The sequence below is a fragment of the Macrobrachium nipponense genome, chromosome 1 (assembly GCF_015104395.2).
Source record: "Macrobrachium nipponense isolate FS-2020 chromosome 1, ASM1510439v2, whole genome shotgun sequence".
Lineage (NCBI taxonomy): Eukaryota > Metazoa > Arthropoda > Malacostraca > Decapoda > Palaemonidae > Macrobrachium > Macrobrachium nipponense.
In genome coordinates, this window is record NC_087200.1 from 84,506,557 (window position 1) to 84,524,992 (window position 18,436).

The following is an 18,436-nucleotide window of genomic DNA, read 5'->3' on the forward strand; positions in this document are numbered from 1 at the left end:
GCATGGCAACAAAACATGTCGAGATCTATTTGCCATTCATGAATAGTACTGTACTTTCCTAACAAGGTAGAAAGGGCAGGGGGGAAGGCTGGTAATAATTAAGTAATAATGGAAATTGCCAAACCTGATCTCCCTTGGATTTGGATGCACATCAACATGAAATGGAGGGGAAGGTAAGCCCGTACTTGACTCAAGAAATGGCCACCCATGTAAGTCATGGCTTTTTCATAGTAGGACAACTGCAATAATTTTGCAATGACTGCTTAGTTCCCTTGACTGGTTTGGAGTCTCCATCTTAGGAGCTTGTGAGTAAACATACTGTGTGCCAAGAAGAAAGGGGTTGCCAAGCTCCTTTCAGTTTCCAAAATATCAGTTAAATCTTGTGGCATCTAGGTTTGTAAATTATGCTGGTTTTCTTAAAAAGATATACTAATCTATTTTCAGTTATTACCATATTTTTTACAATATATAAATTTAAAGAGAGGTAATATTTAGAAATTATAGATCATGGAGAAATGTTTTGCAAATTTTTTATATATAATTAGTATTATATATATATATATATATATATATATATATATATATATATATATATATATATATACACACACACACACACACACACCTGCAGGAACAGCTGAATCAAAGGCAGTCTGCACCATTGAGCAAGCATGCTCATAACATATATACAGCACATATATTGTTCTTCCCATTTGATACATATACATAGGTACATATTATTATCATTGCAAAGCTGATTCCATGCCATTCTCTGTAAAATGAGTCCCCAGTCAACCAGCTAGATGACAAGTGTTTCTGTTTCCTCTTAAATTTTTTTTCTAGTAGATTCAGTCATTTTAAATGGGCGATTAAAGTTTTTCTTGTACTATGTTTATTGATAATTATATAATATATTACTTGTACCGAGTGTTTTGAGCTTGTACCTTCTGTCAGCCAATGCATAATTCCTGATGTAGCTTTATTCTACTTCAGTGTGTCAGTGGTACAAAATACGCATCATCCTGATATGTGACCATCCATATACAGTATAATCATTAACAATTTGGGTAGTTTTTAAGTAATTGTCTTTGATTGTGTTCTAAGAGGTGCTTAATTTTGGAAATTGTAAGTATTTTGTAATCTAATATTAAATTCATAGGTAATTTTATTAAAACCAGCAATAAAGTTGGTTTCTTAAGTCAGTAGTCCTTGAAACATTCCTTGTAGATAGTGCAAAGAGCATTTAGTCAGTCTTTATGGGTTCTCTGGTGTGACCTCCAGAATGATAGCTAGAGCTGTCACTTTTCCTATTTTCTTTTTCCCACAGAATTTTGTATGTAAAAGGCACATTTGTACCCAAATGCTTTCTCAGAAGGGCTGACTGATATACTATGCCAAAAGTATACTGTTTTGCAACTTACATTCCTCTCTTGTATAACTGAAGGGAGCAGATATTTTTACCTTATTCTCTCTTTTCATCTAAGAAGGGGATGAAAAGCAGCAAAACATGTTCCAGATAGATCATCTGTTTTACATAAATAATATAGCTTGTATGCAAATAGTAAAAATTTACTACATTAACCAAAATTATAAACACCAGCATGGGCGAGAGCTTGTGCATGAGTATTAGGTCCTCCCCGAGCATGGGCATGGGCAATTGCTAACGTTGTTCCAGGCTGCAGTGCTGCTGCTTGGAAAGTTTGAAGTAACTGTGAAGCTGCTGAAGGAGAATGCATTCTATCTCTGTAACTACTTGATGCCACATCACCTCGAATAGGATTACTGTAAATATGAATACTGATTAGTTTTTAATACAATTTACTTTAACACATGACCTAGTAAAAATCTTTTTTCAAATGACTTGTTAAGACAATTCTTTAGCAAAGAAGAGTTTCTGATATAGACATGAAAGTTGGTTATCATGAAAATACCTATGTACGTCTACAGTTTATTTTACGGAAGATAATTCTTTACACAAAATTAAAAGAATAAACATAAATAAATGCTTATAGGACAAATCTTGAAAATCTAAATATAATGAAACTCTTGATTGTAATTAGATGTAATAACTATAGTATTTCAAAGGGTTCATGTTCTTTAAGACCCTACTGGACTTGCTGAGATTTGGGGCTAAAGTCTCTTCAAGTTGTATAACCACTGTCAGATGGGGTTTCCTGAGTCAGATGATTCATGCAGCTTAGAGTATTTGGCTTATTAATCTTAGCGTTACATTCATTAGACTCAATTTGGGCCTTTTGATTTAATTATATCTACTATATAGCTGTACAGTACGGTCTACAATGTATGCATGATTTATCAGCATTAATTGATTTATACATACACATTCATGTTCAATGGCAGCTAAATTACATTTAAATGTATTGCACTATATTCAATAAAATTGTCCTAAAGTGTAAACTTACGCCACACTTTCAAAATCAAATTTCATCATGAGTCTTTTGCTGTACATTGTGAAAAATTAATCAACATTTATGTTGGTATTTGTCATAAACATCTTGTTTTGCAGGATTTTATTATGCTTGCTAATTTTTATATTTACTTTGTTAATTTGATGTCAGTTTTGTGTCATTTGAAAGCTTAACCATTGTGTCAAAATTTCAACATGAGAGGTTGTTCTTTGCAAGTATAAATCTCTTTTTCAAATTACTTAAAAAAAAAATTATTAGCAAATTAGTTTCATAAAAGTAACTTAGCAAGTAATTACTTAGCTAACAATTAGCCTCACACAGCTTCCTAAATTAAGAAAATTTGCGCGCAAATGACTGTTGCAATGCGTGGTGACAGTTCCACCGCATTGGGACCTCGCAAGCAGCAGAAGCCTACAGCATCATTCTTATTCATGCCGCGCAACCAACAAGACGTCGTTTAGTGCTTTCCCAAGTTCATGGTCACCACTTTCTTGTTTGCTTGCTGAAGTCGGTGATGTACCCACTTTAGTTGGTTTTTCGTCTGTTGCATTGTATTGGTTTGCTTTACCTACATTAGTTTTTCTCTTCTGTTAGTACAGAGCATTAGTATGTCTGATTCTAGTACTTCCAGTCTTTGCTATTGTAGTGAAGGCTGCAAGACTAGACTGACTTAAGATGTGCTATGATGTGATGCACACACAAGGTGCATTAAGTGCACAGGTCAGGTGTGTATGAGACTACCACCCCCTCTGTCGGTCCTGTTGTAAAGTCCCAGCATATGACAGACTGCTGTTAGAAAGGCATGTCAGTGGATGCACACTACTTATCATCCAGTTCTGACTTGGAGTCTGATCCTGGGTGGCGTAGACGCTACGGGAATGCCTCCAGGCCATTGAAGAGGTGTGTGCATGATTCAGCACTTGAGTCCCTGGTGCCAATCAGGCGGTTAAGGACTTGGATGACCTCGCCCTTCCCTCATGTAGCAACGGGGTTGACCCTGCAGTGTTTGTACCAGTGCAGTTACCTTCACATCCGTGTGACTTACCTGTACTGCCGTCTCCCAAACCCTCCAAACATCAGAAGTTCTGTGATAGGCACTCGTCATTTGAGCGTCTGGAGACGCGAGGCTCCCACTCCTAAGAGCTTAGTCCCAGGCGTGCTCCCATCTCCAGTGACCATACGCCCACCACTGACTAATGCACCACCAGCTCTCGCTCCCATTTTGACTGCTTTCACTTCCGTGCTTCCTGCTCCTGCTCCCACTTTTGCAATGTCTGTTCTGCACCTGCTCCTTCCTTGGCTCTGCAACTCACAACCCCGTTTGCTTCAGAACACGTATCCTATCGGCAACAGCATGCCATTGTTGGGGAATCAGATGACCCTTCTCTTGCTTTGCTGAAGAGCCAGCTAGCAGAGGTCCTGAGGTTCATCAGGAAAGCTCCTCGGTCAGGAGTTCCCTCTAAGATGGCTGTTGACCTTTCACCAGTTTCTTCGGAGGACGAGAACGATGAGGGTCAAGACTTAGCTCAGTTCTGCTTACAATGCCTTACTTCATTTCCTTTTGGAGAGCTATCCAGGGTATTTCACTTTTCCTACTTCAGTCTCTCCTGCCTCCTCGTTCCTGACATTGAAGAGTCAGTGGGAACATTCTTTCCTTCCCAAGATGGTCCTTTCCACCTCCTCCAGGAAGGGTCTTAAGGTGGTCAAGGCATGGCTCTCAATGAAGAGGGAACAAGGGAAGGCAACATTCACTCATCCTCCCTCACACCTTATCAAGAGGCCTTACATCACCAGAGAGAGCACCTCCCAGGGAGTTGCTGCTTTCTCCCAAGGAGATATGTCTAGTCTCACTAACTCTTTGTGCAGTGCAGCCTTTACCTCAGCCAGAGTTTTCTTCTCCTTGGCAGAGCTGGACTACCTCATCAAGTTAAGGTGTTTGAGGTGTCCAGCTTCCTCAACTGGACGGTGAGTGCTCTTGCCAAGAAGATAGAGAATGCCAAAGAGATGGATGACTCTCTTTCAACAGACCTTTTGAGTGTGCTTTCGTGCATGGATAAGGCTGTCCGAGATGGTGCGGCAGAATTTGTCCCTCTTTACCTTTGGACTGCTAAAGAAGAGGGACCTTTTGTGTTCTTTTGTGTTGAAAGGAGTTATGGCCTGGCAGAAAATGGCTTTGCTTTTTGCGCCTTCAGATCCCTCCCATCTCTTCCTGCAGGCCATGGTAAAGCAGATAGGTGCAGACCTGCAGAAGAAATCAACTTAGGACCTCCTGACTCAGTCATCATGTTCCCATCCTTCTTTGTCAGCGCCCTTTCGTCCGAAGTTTGTCTCAACTCCAACAGCACCCCTTTAGTGCAGAGACCTGTCTCATTCTAGACCCCGCTCCAACCTGCTCTTCCACTTGAAGTCCATCAAGAAGCACTCTATTGCCAAGTCTCGGCCAAAGAGGTTAACAGGAAGGCCTTCGTGCCCCAGTGGGAGCCAGGCTCATCAAGTTCTGGGAGAAGTGGGCTCACAGAGGGGCAGAGCCGTGGACCGTCATGGTATTAAAGAAGGGCTACTGCACCCCTTTCTTCTTGACCCCTTCTTTAGTCTCCTCACCCATCACATTGACAACGTACTCGAAAGAATCAAAAGACACTTGGCTCTTTCAAAGGAAGTATCATCCCTCCTTCTCAAGAAGGCCATAGAAGTAGTAGAGGTCCATTCCCAAGGATTTTACTATAAACTGTTCGTAGTTCCCAAAACATCAGGAGGCTGGAAACCGGTACTGGATGTAAGTGCTCTCAATCGTAGTAAAGACCAACTTCAGGATGGAAACGAGCCAGCCGGTCATGTCATCCATTCATCTGGGCGATTGGATGATCACCATTATACATGCAGGATGCTTTTATCTGCACACCCCAGTTCATCCAACATCCAGGAAATACCTAATGTTCGTCTTCCAGTTTTGGACTTCCATAGCACCTTGAGTATTCTCTCGAGTTCTCACCTTTCGCAAATGGCTTCATCTGGTAGTCATCAATATCAGCCTGTATTTAGACAACTGGCTTCTAGGTTCGCCATCAAAGGAACAGTGCACAAAGGACCTTCTTACAACACTTCATCTCTCCCAAGAATTGGGAATACTGCTAAATCTCCAGAAGTCCCAGGAGATTCTTTATTTGGGGATGATTCTAAACTCTCAGACCTCTCAGGCTTTTCCATCCCCAAAGAGAATCGCGAACTGCACTCAGTGAATCTCCAAGTTCCTCTCTCTCCCATCGTACTTGGCTCTACAGTGGATGGAGTCTGCTAGGAACGCTTTTGTCAAGACCTTTGTTCCACTGGGCAGGTTACACACGAGAAGTCTTCAATTCGTCCTAAAGGACAACTGGGAGAGGAAGACTCAACTCTGTTCAACGATTTTTCCTATCACACAGGAGATAAAATCAGATATCAAATGGTGGCTACCAGAAAGAAGGTATTCACAGGAGAGATCTCTCTTCCCCCTAAACCTGACCTGGACTTTTACTCGATGCTACGGATCTGGGCTGGGGAGCCATCCTAGGGTCTCTGGAGGTCTCTGGGACCTGGTCTCCAGAGGAAACAAAGCTCCACATCAATGTCAAGGAGTTGAAGCCATTCTCCTGGGCCTACATCAGTTCTCTTTGTTCATGTACAACAAGACAGTGGTTGTACATGCAGACAACACCACAGCCTTGTCTTACATCAAGAAACGAGGGGACACGCACTCCTGTTCACTCTGTCAGATGGCTCATCAGCATCAAGTAACACTCGTCACCCGCTTCATTCAGGGGAAAAAAAGTGTCCTGGTAGACGAGTTGACTCGGCAGAGGCAAGTGCTTCCCACCGAATGGACCCTGGACGACAGAATTTGCTCTGACCTGTGGAGATTGTGGGGCAGACCCCTAATAGACTTGTTCGCAACACCAAGGAACAAGTGCCTTCCTCTTTTAGTTTCCCCAGCCCCAGACCTTCGAGCATGGGCGACGGATGCATTGCCGATCAATTGGTTGGGGCTGGATCTTTACGCAGTCCCTCCCTTCAGCCTGGTCAGGGAAATTTTGAACAAGTTAGTCTCCCACAGCAACGTCTCCATGACTGGTAACTCCATTCTGGCTTAAGAAGGAATGATTCCCGGACCTACGTCTTCTGGTGGACTTCCTGCAATTGCTCCCCCAAAGACTGTGGCTACTCAGACAATCGCACTTCAGTGGTTACCACCAAGGGTTGTCCACACTCGCTCCAACAGGCTTCAGACTGTCAGGAAACTCATCAGAGAGAAAGGATTTTCAAGAGCAGCTGCGGAAGTTATTGCAAGGTGCAGACGCCAGTCTACTAGCAACATCTACCAGTCAAAGTGGGCAGTCTTCTGTAGATGGTGATTCAGACGTCCACATCTCGTCTTCTAAGACATCTGTAACCCACATCGCTGATTTTTTCCTCTACTTAAGAACCTCAAGACCAGCTGCAGAAGCTATTGCAAGCTGCAGACGCCTGTCTACTAGCAACGTCTACCAGTCAACGTGGGCAGTCTTCTGTAGATGGTGCTTCAGACATCACATCTTGTCTTCTGAGACATCTGCAACACAGATCGCTGATTTTCTCCTCTATTTAAGAACCTCTAAGAACCTTTCATCCTCTACGATTAATGGTTACCGAGCCATGCTTTCCTGCGTTTAAGCATAGTAATCTGGATCTTTCTACAAACCAAGATCTTCATGACCTAATGAAATCTTTGGACACTTCCAAGCAGAAGTCGACAGTGGTCTCCTAGAACCTGGATGAAGTATTGAAGTGGTTTACAGGCCCTCCTTTTGAGCCCCTCAAGTTTCCCTTTCTCAAGGATGTTGAACATAAAACACTTTATTTAGTAGTGTTAGCTACGGCTAAAAGTTTGAGCGAGCTACACACGATTGATAGTAAAGTCGGATTCTTGCAAGGTGACGCGGTCTGCTCCTTCACCTTGGGCTTCCTAGCCAAGAACGAGGATTCCAATAAGTCATGGCCTCGCTCTTTTTTGTACAAAGAACTTAACAGGTATCCTGTGCTCGGACGAAGAAGAAAGAGCTCTCTGCCTGGTCACAGCACTGAGGTGTTACCTGGAGAGAACGAAGATCAGGGGATCCTCAAGTAACCTCTGGTGTTCGGTCAAGAATCCCTCCCTTCCGCTTTCCAAGAACAGCCTCTTGTACTTTATCAGATCTAATTTCCGAAGCTCATTCCTGGATACAAGAGGAATCACTTCCTTTGCTTTAAGTGAGAGCGCATGAGGTCAGAAAGTAGAACCAGTGTTTCAAAATTGCAGTGGATGGCATGGTATTGGGGCTACTCGTTAGCTAAGTAATTACTTGGTAAGTATATTATAAAACTTCATTTAATAATTTTTTTATATAGACATGAAAGTTGGTTAGCAAAAAAATACCTATGTATGTCTACAGTTTATTTTACAGAAGTTAATTCTTTACACAAAAATAAAAGAATAAACATTTTAATAAAGGCCTATATGAAAAATCTTTAAAATTAAAAAATAATGAAACTATCTCGATTGTAATTAGAGGTAATACTTATAGTATTTCAAAGGGTTCATGTTCTTTTAAGAACCTACTGGACTTGCTGAGATTTGGGGCTTAAGTCTCTTCAAGTTGTATAACCACTGTCAGATGGGGTTTCCTGAGTCTGATGATTCATGCAGCTTAGAGTATTTAGCTTATTAATCTTAGAATTACATTCATTAGAGACTTAATTTGGGCCTTTTGATTTAATTATATCTATATAGCTGTACAGGAACTGTCTACAATGTATGCATGATTTATCAGCATTAATTGATTTATATGTACACATTCATGCTCAATGGCAGCTAATTTACACTTAAAATTATTGTACTATATTAAGAAAATTGTCCTAAAGTGTAAACTTAATCAGACTTGCAAAATCAAATTTCATCATGGGTCTTTTGCTGTACATTGTGAAAAATTAATCAACATTTATATTGATAATTGTCATAAACATCTTGTTTTGCAGGATTTTATTATCCTTGTTGATTTTGATACTTTTACTTTATTTTGATGTCAGTTTTGTGTCATTTGAAAGCTTAACCATTGTGTTAAAACTTCAATGTGAGATTGTTCTTTGCCGCAAGTTGTAATTAATATATTTTTCTCTCATTCACATAAAAGTGAAAATGCATATTGTATGAAAGGAAGATATTGTGCTTTGCTGTACGTCTTTGTATGTAGTTGGGAAATGCATTGTTTGGTTATTTCATGTATTAATTTGTTAGTACTAGTACAGTTTACATGTAATAGCACTTAAGTATCGGTCGTCTGTTATTTGTTGATTTGATAGTCAAACATTTGGAGCTGGTTGACCGAGACTTATGAATTCAGTCTTGTTACAACTCAGACAGTGCAGTTGTATTACAAATAACACATAAACTTCCATCAGGACAAGACGTTGTCCTGCGATCTCAGAGAAGTCATTGGGATCTCCAAGCCTAAACCACTTAAGTATTCCTATGGTAACGTTCATTTGGGGACATTTCTTTTAGTTATGCCTATCTAATGATGAGGAGAATTTTTCTGGGCATTCTTTGAATGAGAATAATGAGACCGTGCTAATGCCGATCTCAGGCAATCCAGGCTAGGGATAACAAGTCAGCCATTCACATTAACAGTAAGTTAACTTCATTTATATATGTGTACTCATTAATATACACAAAACAATGTAATGTCTTGAATGTTATTTAGAATGAGTGAAGTAAACTGGGTGTCGTAATACAGAACTTGGGCTACTATATGGTTGGTACGTTTCAATTCACTTTAGGCCTTGTGATTTGAAAGGCTCTAGCACTTATTTTGAAGAGTTGAAATAAGATGGTTCTGTGACCAGGATTATTCTGATTGGTTGTTACATCAGCGATCTGTGTAGTAAGTGTGTGAAATTTTAAGGATTGTTGTGATATTTGGCAATAAAGACAGTGGCGGCCGTATTAGAATTAGTCACGTGTTAACCTAGCCTGAATGGCTCAATAGTAGAAGCAATTCGGTCAGTCATCACTTAGCATAATGAAAGCCTAATCCTTTTCTAGTACCTTGGTGGGAATTTTAAGCTCTATTTTTTCTTTGCGAAGATAGCTTTTGAGAAAATGGCTACAGCCTATCCAGATGTATTTCACATGAGGCAAAAGGTTGCTGTGGTAGGACACTCCTAAATCATTTAATGACAGGATGTTGTAGCAAGAGTGATGTGAGGCTAAGGCAGTTCTTATATTATAGCATTTTTGGTAGCTCAATTAGTGATGTTTGCCCCAGACATCGTTATCCTGTACATCAGAGGAAACAATATTGATGTGAATGATGATAATCCAGACTTACTTGTAAATAAGATCAAAAATAAAATTTTAGTAATAGTAGCGAGACTGGGAGGTATTACTAACTGTAAGGGTTTAATGGTTAGTCTAGAGATTCGTGACGTTCCTAGAAATATCTCTAGCTAGGTCTATATATTGCGCACAAAAGAATTTAAAACCAATTGTTGAATAGTATCCAAGAAATAACTTTTATTTTTATTTTCAATCAGGTTGTTGATACAGATTTTGCAGGTGACAGAGTGCATTTTCCTTACCGTAATAGTTACAAAACACTAGCTTCTAGTCAGGATGGGTAAATCCCTGGTTGTGCTTAAGTAAGATTAGGTGAATGATGATTGACACATTTCCACTTCATAAAATTGTTTATTTTTTAAAGTTTAATTGTAATTTTAGAGGAACTTAAGTGAAGGTAGGATTTAAATTAAAATAAAACCCTATGTTGTACATTGTATGTATGTATGTAGTCAAGGACATATGGTATATATAACGTAATTTGAAGAAAATCTAGCAATTGGATAGTGAAATATTGGATCTAACAGATCCCACAGGACAGCCTGACCAAATTATGATTCAAGCAGAATACTATAGCCTGAAGGTAGGCACTGAAATTAATGGATTAAACAAATCCATTGCGAGTCTTCTAGCTGTAAAGAGTGAACCTAGTGCACTGATATTGTAAGGACGACATTCGGGCGAATGTTTGCCCTTCCATTGTTAAAATTAGTATATCAACATGTCCTCTCTTTTCTTCCAGGAACTAAAATGTAGAGCATTTTGCGCCCTTTCTTTTTATGTATATATGCCTGGAATCCATTCCCTCTGTAATATTTATTCATGTATTTTTATCTGTAAAGAAACACATTCACAGGGGGGCCCTGTCCTTTTTTGTTTGTGCGTGCGTGATGGACGCTACACTGCTGTCTGCACGCCGCCGTATGTACAGCCTCATTTGCCGAATAAAATTAGTTCGCTAGCTATCTTCATCTTACTCAGTCCTCACAATTGGTGACCCAGGAGCAGATGACCCAAGCAGTTTTGGCATTGCCATTAAGGGACTAATTACCGCCGCTCACCTTCAGAGAACCTTTAATGGACCCATACGACGCCTAGTCTAGGTTTTCTGGTACTCCTCAATGCCATTTGCGGACTTAAGACGATCCTTCTACGCGCTCGAGTCCTCCTTGACGCCCGTGCCCTCGCGCCGGACAACCGCACCGTCGGAGCCCCACCACATCAAGCTGCCGCCCTTCTTCAGTGAGGACGTCACAACATGGCTGCAACTGGCAGAAACACAGTTCTGGATCCACGGCATCACCTGGGACAGCACCAAGGTGGACCTCATTGCCGGAACCCTCACAGAGAATGCCTTCAATTGCCTCGCCCCATGGATGCGCAGCCATGTCGGGGAGCTGCCCTAAGAAGGCCTGAGGAGGGAGCTCATCCAGGTCCTCTCCCTCCCAGTTCCCCAGCTGACCTCATGGTCAACCACATGACCACCTTGGATCCAAGAGTGGCCTGGCACAAGCTCCAGGACCTGGTCTTCCTGCCAGAGGTGGACAACCAAGGACCAAGGCAGGAGGTGAGCATCCTTCGTCAACTCTTCCTTCGCCAGCTCGTGCCCGAAGTCCAAAGCCAGATCCTTAATGCCGAGACCATGTAGATGGAAAGTCTGGTGCAGGGGGCTTTTGCGCTCCATCGAGTACATCCCTGGCAGAAGAAATCCCTTAGCCAACTCCCTCTCGAGGGTCTAGATCCACTCCCTTCACCTCAGCGTCGACTACAAAGACCTAGCGCGTGAACAAGCCTCCGACCCCGAAGTACCAGCCTACCGGACGCCATCACCGCCTTTCGCTGGGAGGACATCCCCTCCAGGACGATGCTCCTCTGCGATGCCAGCACAGGACGCCCTCATTCCTTGATCTCCGCCTCCCGAAGGAAATGGGTGTTTGTCATTCACGGCCTCTCGCACCCATCGCCCCGCATGACAACCAGGCTCCTGACAGAGAAGTTCATGTGGCACAGCTTCAGGAAGGACGCTAGGAGTGGGGTAGAAACTGCATCATGTGCCAGAGTAGCCAGACGGGAAGGCAAACCGAATCGGGGATAGGCTCTTTTCCCTCATCCGATGGTGTCACTACCTCCTGACAGTGATTGACCGGTCTACCAGGTGGCCCGAGGCCACCTCGATGTCAGAAGCTACCGCAGATGCCTGTGCTTCATGAAGCCCTCCTGACCAGCTGGATCAGCCACTTTGGAGTGCCCAACGACGTCATGACAGACCGAGGACCTGCCTTCATGTCAGAGCTCTGGTCTTCCCTGACACGCCTGATGGGGAACAAGCACCATACCACAACATCCTACAATCCCGCAGCGAACGGCATGGTGGAAGGGTCCACTGCTCCCTCAAAGCTTACTTAATGGCACACTGTCAGGGCCCCGATTGGAAGGCACAGCTTCCCTGGTTCCTCCTCAGTCTCTGTACCACCCCAAGAGCCAACGGAGACCCTTCCCCCGCAGAGAAGGTGTATGGGGAGACCCTGACGATGCCTGGCGAATTCTTCCCTGCTGACAGCGACGATCTAGATATTCCTCTGGCTAGGTTGCGTGTAGTGCAGCCGCCCAGAAGTTCGTTCCCTGCCGAGAGATGTACGTTGACAGGACGAAGCAGTTCTGCCCGCGAGCCCTGGACTCCAGGTTTGTCTTCATGAGGAACAACAACGCCCGCCCACCCCTGACGAGGTCCTACCGGGGCCCACACCGAGTCGTCTGTTGGGAGGAGAAGGTATTCCTCATGTCAATTGGCTGCTGCAAGGACTGGGTCTTGATAGATCACCTCAAGCCCACCATCATCCCCAACGAAGACGACTCCACTGAAGGCCCTCGCAAAACCCTGATGCCGCTGGTTCCCGACAGTGCCCCTAAATGTCGTCCAGGCCACCCAAGGAAAGCAGCCTAACCCCCCAGGCCCATTACCAGGGGCAGCATCCTGCTTTCCGGCCCTCAAGATGATGAGGACACGCAAGATGCTCCTCAACCGAGGGAATCACAAATCTGGACTCCTTCCCCGTAAGATTCCGTTAGTCATCCAATGATTCTATGTAATCATTGTTTTGGGGGGAGTATTTGTAAGGATGACATTCGGGCGAATGTTTGCCCTTCCATTGTAAAAATCTGTACAGTGGGCCCCCGTATTCACATTCTCCGGATTCGGGGACTCACTGATTCGCGGATTTCTCTCTGGACCATATCTATCCTTTTATTTGCGGGGATTCACGCATTCGCGGGATTTTCCGACAAAAATAATCACTAATTAGTGTATTTTTATGTTTATTTTCATGACTAAATACATTTTTATGATACAAAAATGATTTACTAATTTTCAAATATTAATTTTGATTAATACTGTATTAGTAAGTTTAATAAGTTTAAATGATATCACATTATAAAAATAATAATTCTCTCTCTCTCTCTCTATACTACAAAGATGTATTTTTTTTGTATGATAAATAAATGATTTACTATTTTCAAATATTAATATTAATTTATACAGCAATAATATCAATTCATTAAAGAAAATACCATAGTGAATTACTAAAGAGTTTAGTTTATAAATTTAAAAAATTATGGAAGAATGAAGGAAATCCTAGTCTTCTTTCTCTAACTCCAGGTACTAAAACTGTCAGATATATCAAGTTATGTGACAGGAGGGGGGGGGAGATGTTGTGCTATAACTGTAATTACAAAATTCATATGTGAGCATTTTAAACACAATAATCATTCCATTTCACTCTTTTAAATACTGTACGGACAACTCTCTCTCTCTCTCTCTCTCTCCACAAGATACTTGTCATAGTGGTAACTCTGTCTCTCTTGGCTGCAAGTGTTATAAGTACGTAAGTATATACCTTTAAGGGTACTAATGTTTAGGATTACTTTGAAATTATATTAATACAATCTCTAAGATTAATACAGTAATATGATAATAATTTAAGGTAAATTTGATGCAGGATGTTACATAAGGTATACATTTGGTGTTTCTATTTCTTCCTTCTTTTATCTCTCTTGCTCTCAGCAAAAGAATTGATAGACAGACAAACATAATTGCACAGTCCTCTCTTTCTCTCTTCTCTGGAGAAATATATGTATTTATGGGAGGGGAAAAAAGTGTTGCCTACAGATGTTCATTTCAATCTATTGAAATCGTAAGGAGTTATTCTCTCTCTCTCTCTCTCTCTCTCTCTCTCCTATTGGCTGTCTATATATTTCTAATGGTAAAATGTTTAAGATGACTTTAAAATGATATTAATAATACCAATTCAATGGTATATTTGATGTAGGATAATACTTTAAGTAGACATTTGGTATTTGAACTTTCAAGATAGGCAGATATAGGTATTTTTAGAGGGGAGTTCTAACTATTCGCGGGTTTGAGCTATTCGTGTGGGTGTCTGGTCAACGCCATCTTGAATTGACAAGGCCTGTGTGACCACTCAAAACACAGCGATGAGTCATCACCAGTCGTCCTATCCTGGCCACAAGTTACCATTACCAGTTCTGTATTTTTGGTGTTATAATTATATTTCACTGTCTTTAACTACATCATAATCCTCTAAACCTGGTTAATATGATTAAATATGCTGCATAATGATGGAAAATCAGCGCAGAAGTTATGATGAGAAACAACAGTTTATTAACACAAATGATTATAAAATACATTATCGATCATTGCTGATGACTTTAAATGATAACTCAGTACTAGCAACTTTCATATTTTGTAAACTGTTCAACCATTTGTTCTTAATTTACATAGCTGTGGGTACTTTTGCTGAGGCCATCTAATGAGACATTACTAGTTGGCAACCTCCGATCCCCACACTGCACCCAAAATATGTAATGCTCCATTTGCCACTTTGCATAAATTACACACATACAAACTTACATCAAAGGCATTGAATCCATCGAGTCTAGAAAGGCAAAATGTCAGCCTTGCCCTACAAATTTTCAATGAATATGTCATAGAAGCGCTGAAAACGGGAAAAGAACACAGTTTACCAAATTCTGAAGATGTAGCTAATTATATTAAAGTCATTTATCTCTGGTGGACCATAATGAATGTAAAGCATCCACATAAAGGTACTCGGCTTCACAATAAATATGCTACTCCACTAACATATAATGTAAATGACGCGAAGTATATTTTCTTCAACTTGAAAACAGATTTGGTAAATATCGTCGACTAGCTGGCAGCAATTACAACATTTCCTTACAAGTGTTCGAGTGTGGAAAAAAACTGAGGTTAATTCTGTTCTCAGAATAACTTTTAATAATAAAAACATCGAACTGAAGATCTTCGAAGAAACGAACTGGGAGTGCATGAATAATCAGGAGTCCAGAAATAACGATTTTTTTCATATTGATGCCAGTCAAGATGATATTGATAAATGTATGGATCTTTTCCGGTTATAACATACCTTGCTGGCTATTGTGTGTATGCTTTTGTGAAAGAATAAGTGAAGCTCCTGTAAAGACTTACTTACTTACTTGCCAAGAAACAAAAGATAGCTTACCAGATGATAAGTTACATTCAGGGTATAAGCAGAGGAAGGCTTCTTTATCATCATGAATCTGTATTAAACGCAATTCTGTTGAACTATATAACCATTGATAAACTGTCACAGTGTTTTGATTTTATCAAATCAATGTATCAAAGGAATTTGGCCACGGACATTTCACTCTGTCCTTTCTGATAATGTTGCCTTCTTACCTCTAAATGATTGTGATGCTGGGCATAGCATAGAAAAAATTTTAAAAATGCTGATATTTGCTTCCTCCAATGCCTTACTAAACAATTATTGTAAGAAAAGTAATGAAAACATTCAAAATTACAAAAATTTAACAAAAAAGAGAAAGCTGAATGCACTGAAGAAATAAGATTCTGAGGAACAATTGCTGTAAATCATAGTGAATATATATTTTGTATATAGCTCTTATACCTTTTCCTAAAGAGAGAGGCATCTTTTGTCACCATTTTTGTGCTCTTGTCCTCCTTTCTATGTATAAAAATGTATTATATACTCATTTCTGCGAATAAACATTCTTGTTCTCATTACTGTTTCTGGACTGATTTCCCTTTATAGTTAATCATATTAACCAGGTCCAGAGGTTACTGATGATGCAAAAGACTGTAAAACCTAATTAACTTACACAAAAATTATACATTCTGCAAATAACTGATAAATGCCACCAAAAATACAAAATTGTGAATGGAAACCCACGGCCAGACTCGGACGACTGGTGATGACTCATGCTTGAGTCTCTCAGGCCTTCTCAATTCAAGATGGCGTTGGTCTGGTACACATCTCCCGCGAATACGGGGGGAACACTGTATATCCATATGCCCTCTTTTCTTCCAGGAACTAAAATGTAGAGCATTTTACCCCCTTTTCTTTTGATGTATATATGTCGGGAATTCGTTCCCTCTATGTAATATTATTCATGTATTTTCTTCTGTGAAGAAACACATTCACAGCGGGGCCCTGTCCCTTTTTGTTTATGTTTGTTCGTGTGTGCGTGACTGACACTATGCTTCCGTCTGCACGCTGCCTTATATACAGCCTCTTTTGCCGAATAAAATTAGTTCACTCACTCTCCTTGTCTTACTCAGTCCTCACAGTATTGCCTGTCAAAGCTAGTGTAAAGTTGCCTAGATTAGACCTTAAAAATTTTGATGGTAATAAATCAGAATGGAATTCATTTTGGGAACTAATTGAATTATCAGTACATGACTTCCAAAGCTTACAAAAGTTTTCTTGTTTGAAGTACCTATTGGAAGGTGAGGCTTTGGAACTGATATCAGATTTTCAATTAAAAGGAGTTTAATATTAGCAAGCAGTAACTTGTTGAAAGAAACCTATGGGAGGAAAGATGAAATGAAGTTGTTTAGTACAAAAAAATCCTTCCTGACTGTGACTCCTAACGCAGATGCAGAGTTGCTATAAATATTCAAGAGTGCAATTTGAAAGCTGCACAAGATCATTCGAGAGTGAACAGTTGGAACTGAGTGAGTTGTATATGTATACCAACTTGCTCTGCACCAAACTACCTAGTAGTGTAAGTGAAATACTTTGCAGAGGCAATCATGTATGGATACACTGTAACTCATTTCACCAGAGGAGAAACAGTATAAAAACTGAGAACTCTGGGGCTGTGTTTCATGTGCACATCCAATAAACATTTCAGTTCCGAATGTGACATGCAAGCTTGTAATAATGGTTGCACTGTTATACATCAAAAGGCTACATGTAATTGAATCCAATTACATGTAGCTCTTTTTGACAAATATTGGACAGGGAAATAAGAAGACTTAAGCAGTGGCTTGAAGAACTCCATTATAAGAGCAAAGGAGTTGAGAACATATGATCGAGAGGTTATTTGATTTCCAAACCAGTCAAAGAGTACGATGGTAAATATCATTGTACTTCACTGGGGTACGTTAATACGTACATATGGATTGTATAGTGGTGGACAAGCTGCCAGAATATACAAAGAATTCTGATGTTAAGAAGAATTTAAGGTCGTTAAGTGAAGCTAAATCAGCTTGGCTGATAAGGGTTTTGATGTAACCGTAGAGCAACCATCCACTATAGAATTGTTAATAGGGGTTGACAATGTGTACAACGTACTACATCCAGGGTTTGGGAAACTTGAGAATTTAGTAGTGCTGCCAAGCATATTTGGTTACATGGTAACCGGAACCTGTAGTTCTCCTCCCACCATGGAGACTCGTGTTTCTGTTTTAAAACAGGGAGTGGAAACAGATGAGATAACTATGACTGAAGGGGCTACTCATTTAAAAGAACCAGGGGAAGATCTTGAAACTTCATGGAGTTTGGATCACTTAGGTATTAACTGCAGTGAGATAACCGAACAAGAAAAGAAGGTACGAACTTGAAAACTAAGAGTACTGTAACCTATTCCGAAACTGACAAACAATATGTTGTGGCATTTGCTTGGAAATGCAATAGAAGTAAATTCCTCCAACTTTGGGTTGGCTTTGAATAGGCTAAAGCAACAGTGTGTCAAGTTTCTAAAGGACACCCAGTATCTAGATCACTGTATCACAAAATCCTGAAGGATCAGGAGGATAGGAGGTTCATAGAGAGAGTGGAATATTTTAAAACTGACGAATATTGTAATTTCTTGGCAAATCATGGTGTTTAAAAGGACAGTGCAACAACCCTTATTAGGACAGTACAGGCAGTCCCCAGTTACCGGCGGGGTTCCGTTCCTGGGGGGTGAAAACCGCCATTAACTGAAACTCAAGTGATTTATGACACCTTAACCCTTAAACGCCGAGCCTCTATTTACCAAAGTGTCTCGTATGTCGATGGCATTCGAGAGTTAGCGCCAAAGCAGGAAAAAGGTTTTTCTAAAAAAATCACAGCACGCTTAGTTTTTAAGATCGAGTTCATTTTTGTTTTTTTGTTTTTTTGTCATTGCCTGAAGTTTAGTATGAAACCATCAGAAATGAAAAAAATATCATTATCATATATAAATACAGTGGTACTTCGAGATACGAAATTATTCCGTTCCAAGGCGGCCTTTGTATCATGAGCTTTTCGTATCTTGGCCG

The 18,436-nt window shown here is 40.6% G+C and overlaps 1 protein-coding gene across 6 annotated transcripts in view; it reads right to left on the bottom strand.

Moving 5' to 3' along the window:
- Positions 1-612: 612 nt before the first annotated feature.
- Positions 613-18,436, bottom strand: part of LOC135219424 (uncharacterized) — a 913,425-nt gene continuing 895,601 nt past the window's right edge. For all 6 annotated transcript variants that reach the window (XM_064256195.1, XM_064256199.1, XM_064256198.1 and 3 more), the window contains one exon: positions 613-1,782. In XM_064256195.1, the coding sequence (XP_064112265.1) occupies positions 1,578-1,782 (205 nt within the window). In that variant the 3' untranslated portion in view covers positions 613-1,577. The remainder of the gene's footprint in view (positions 1,783-18,436) is intronic.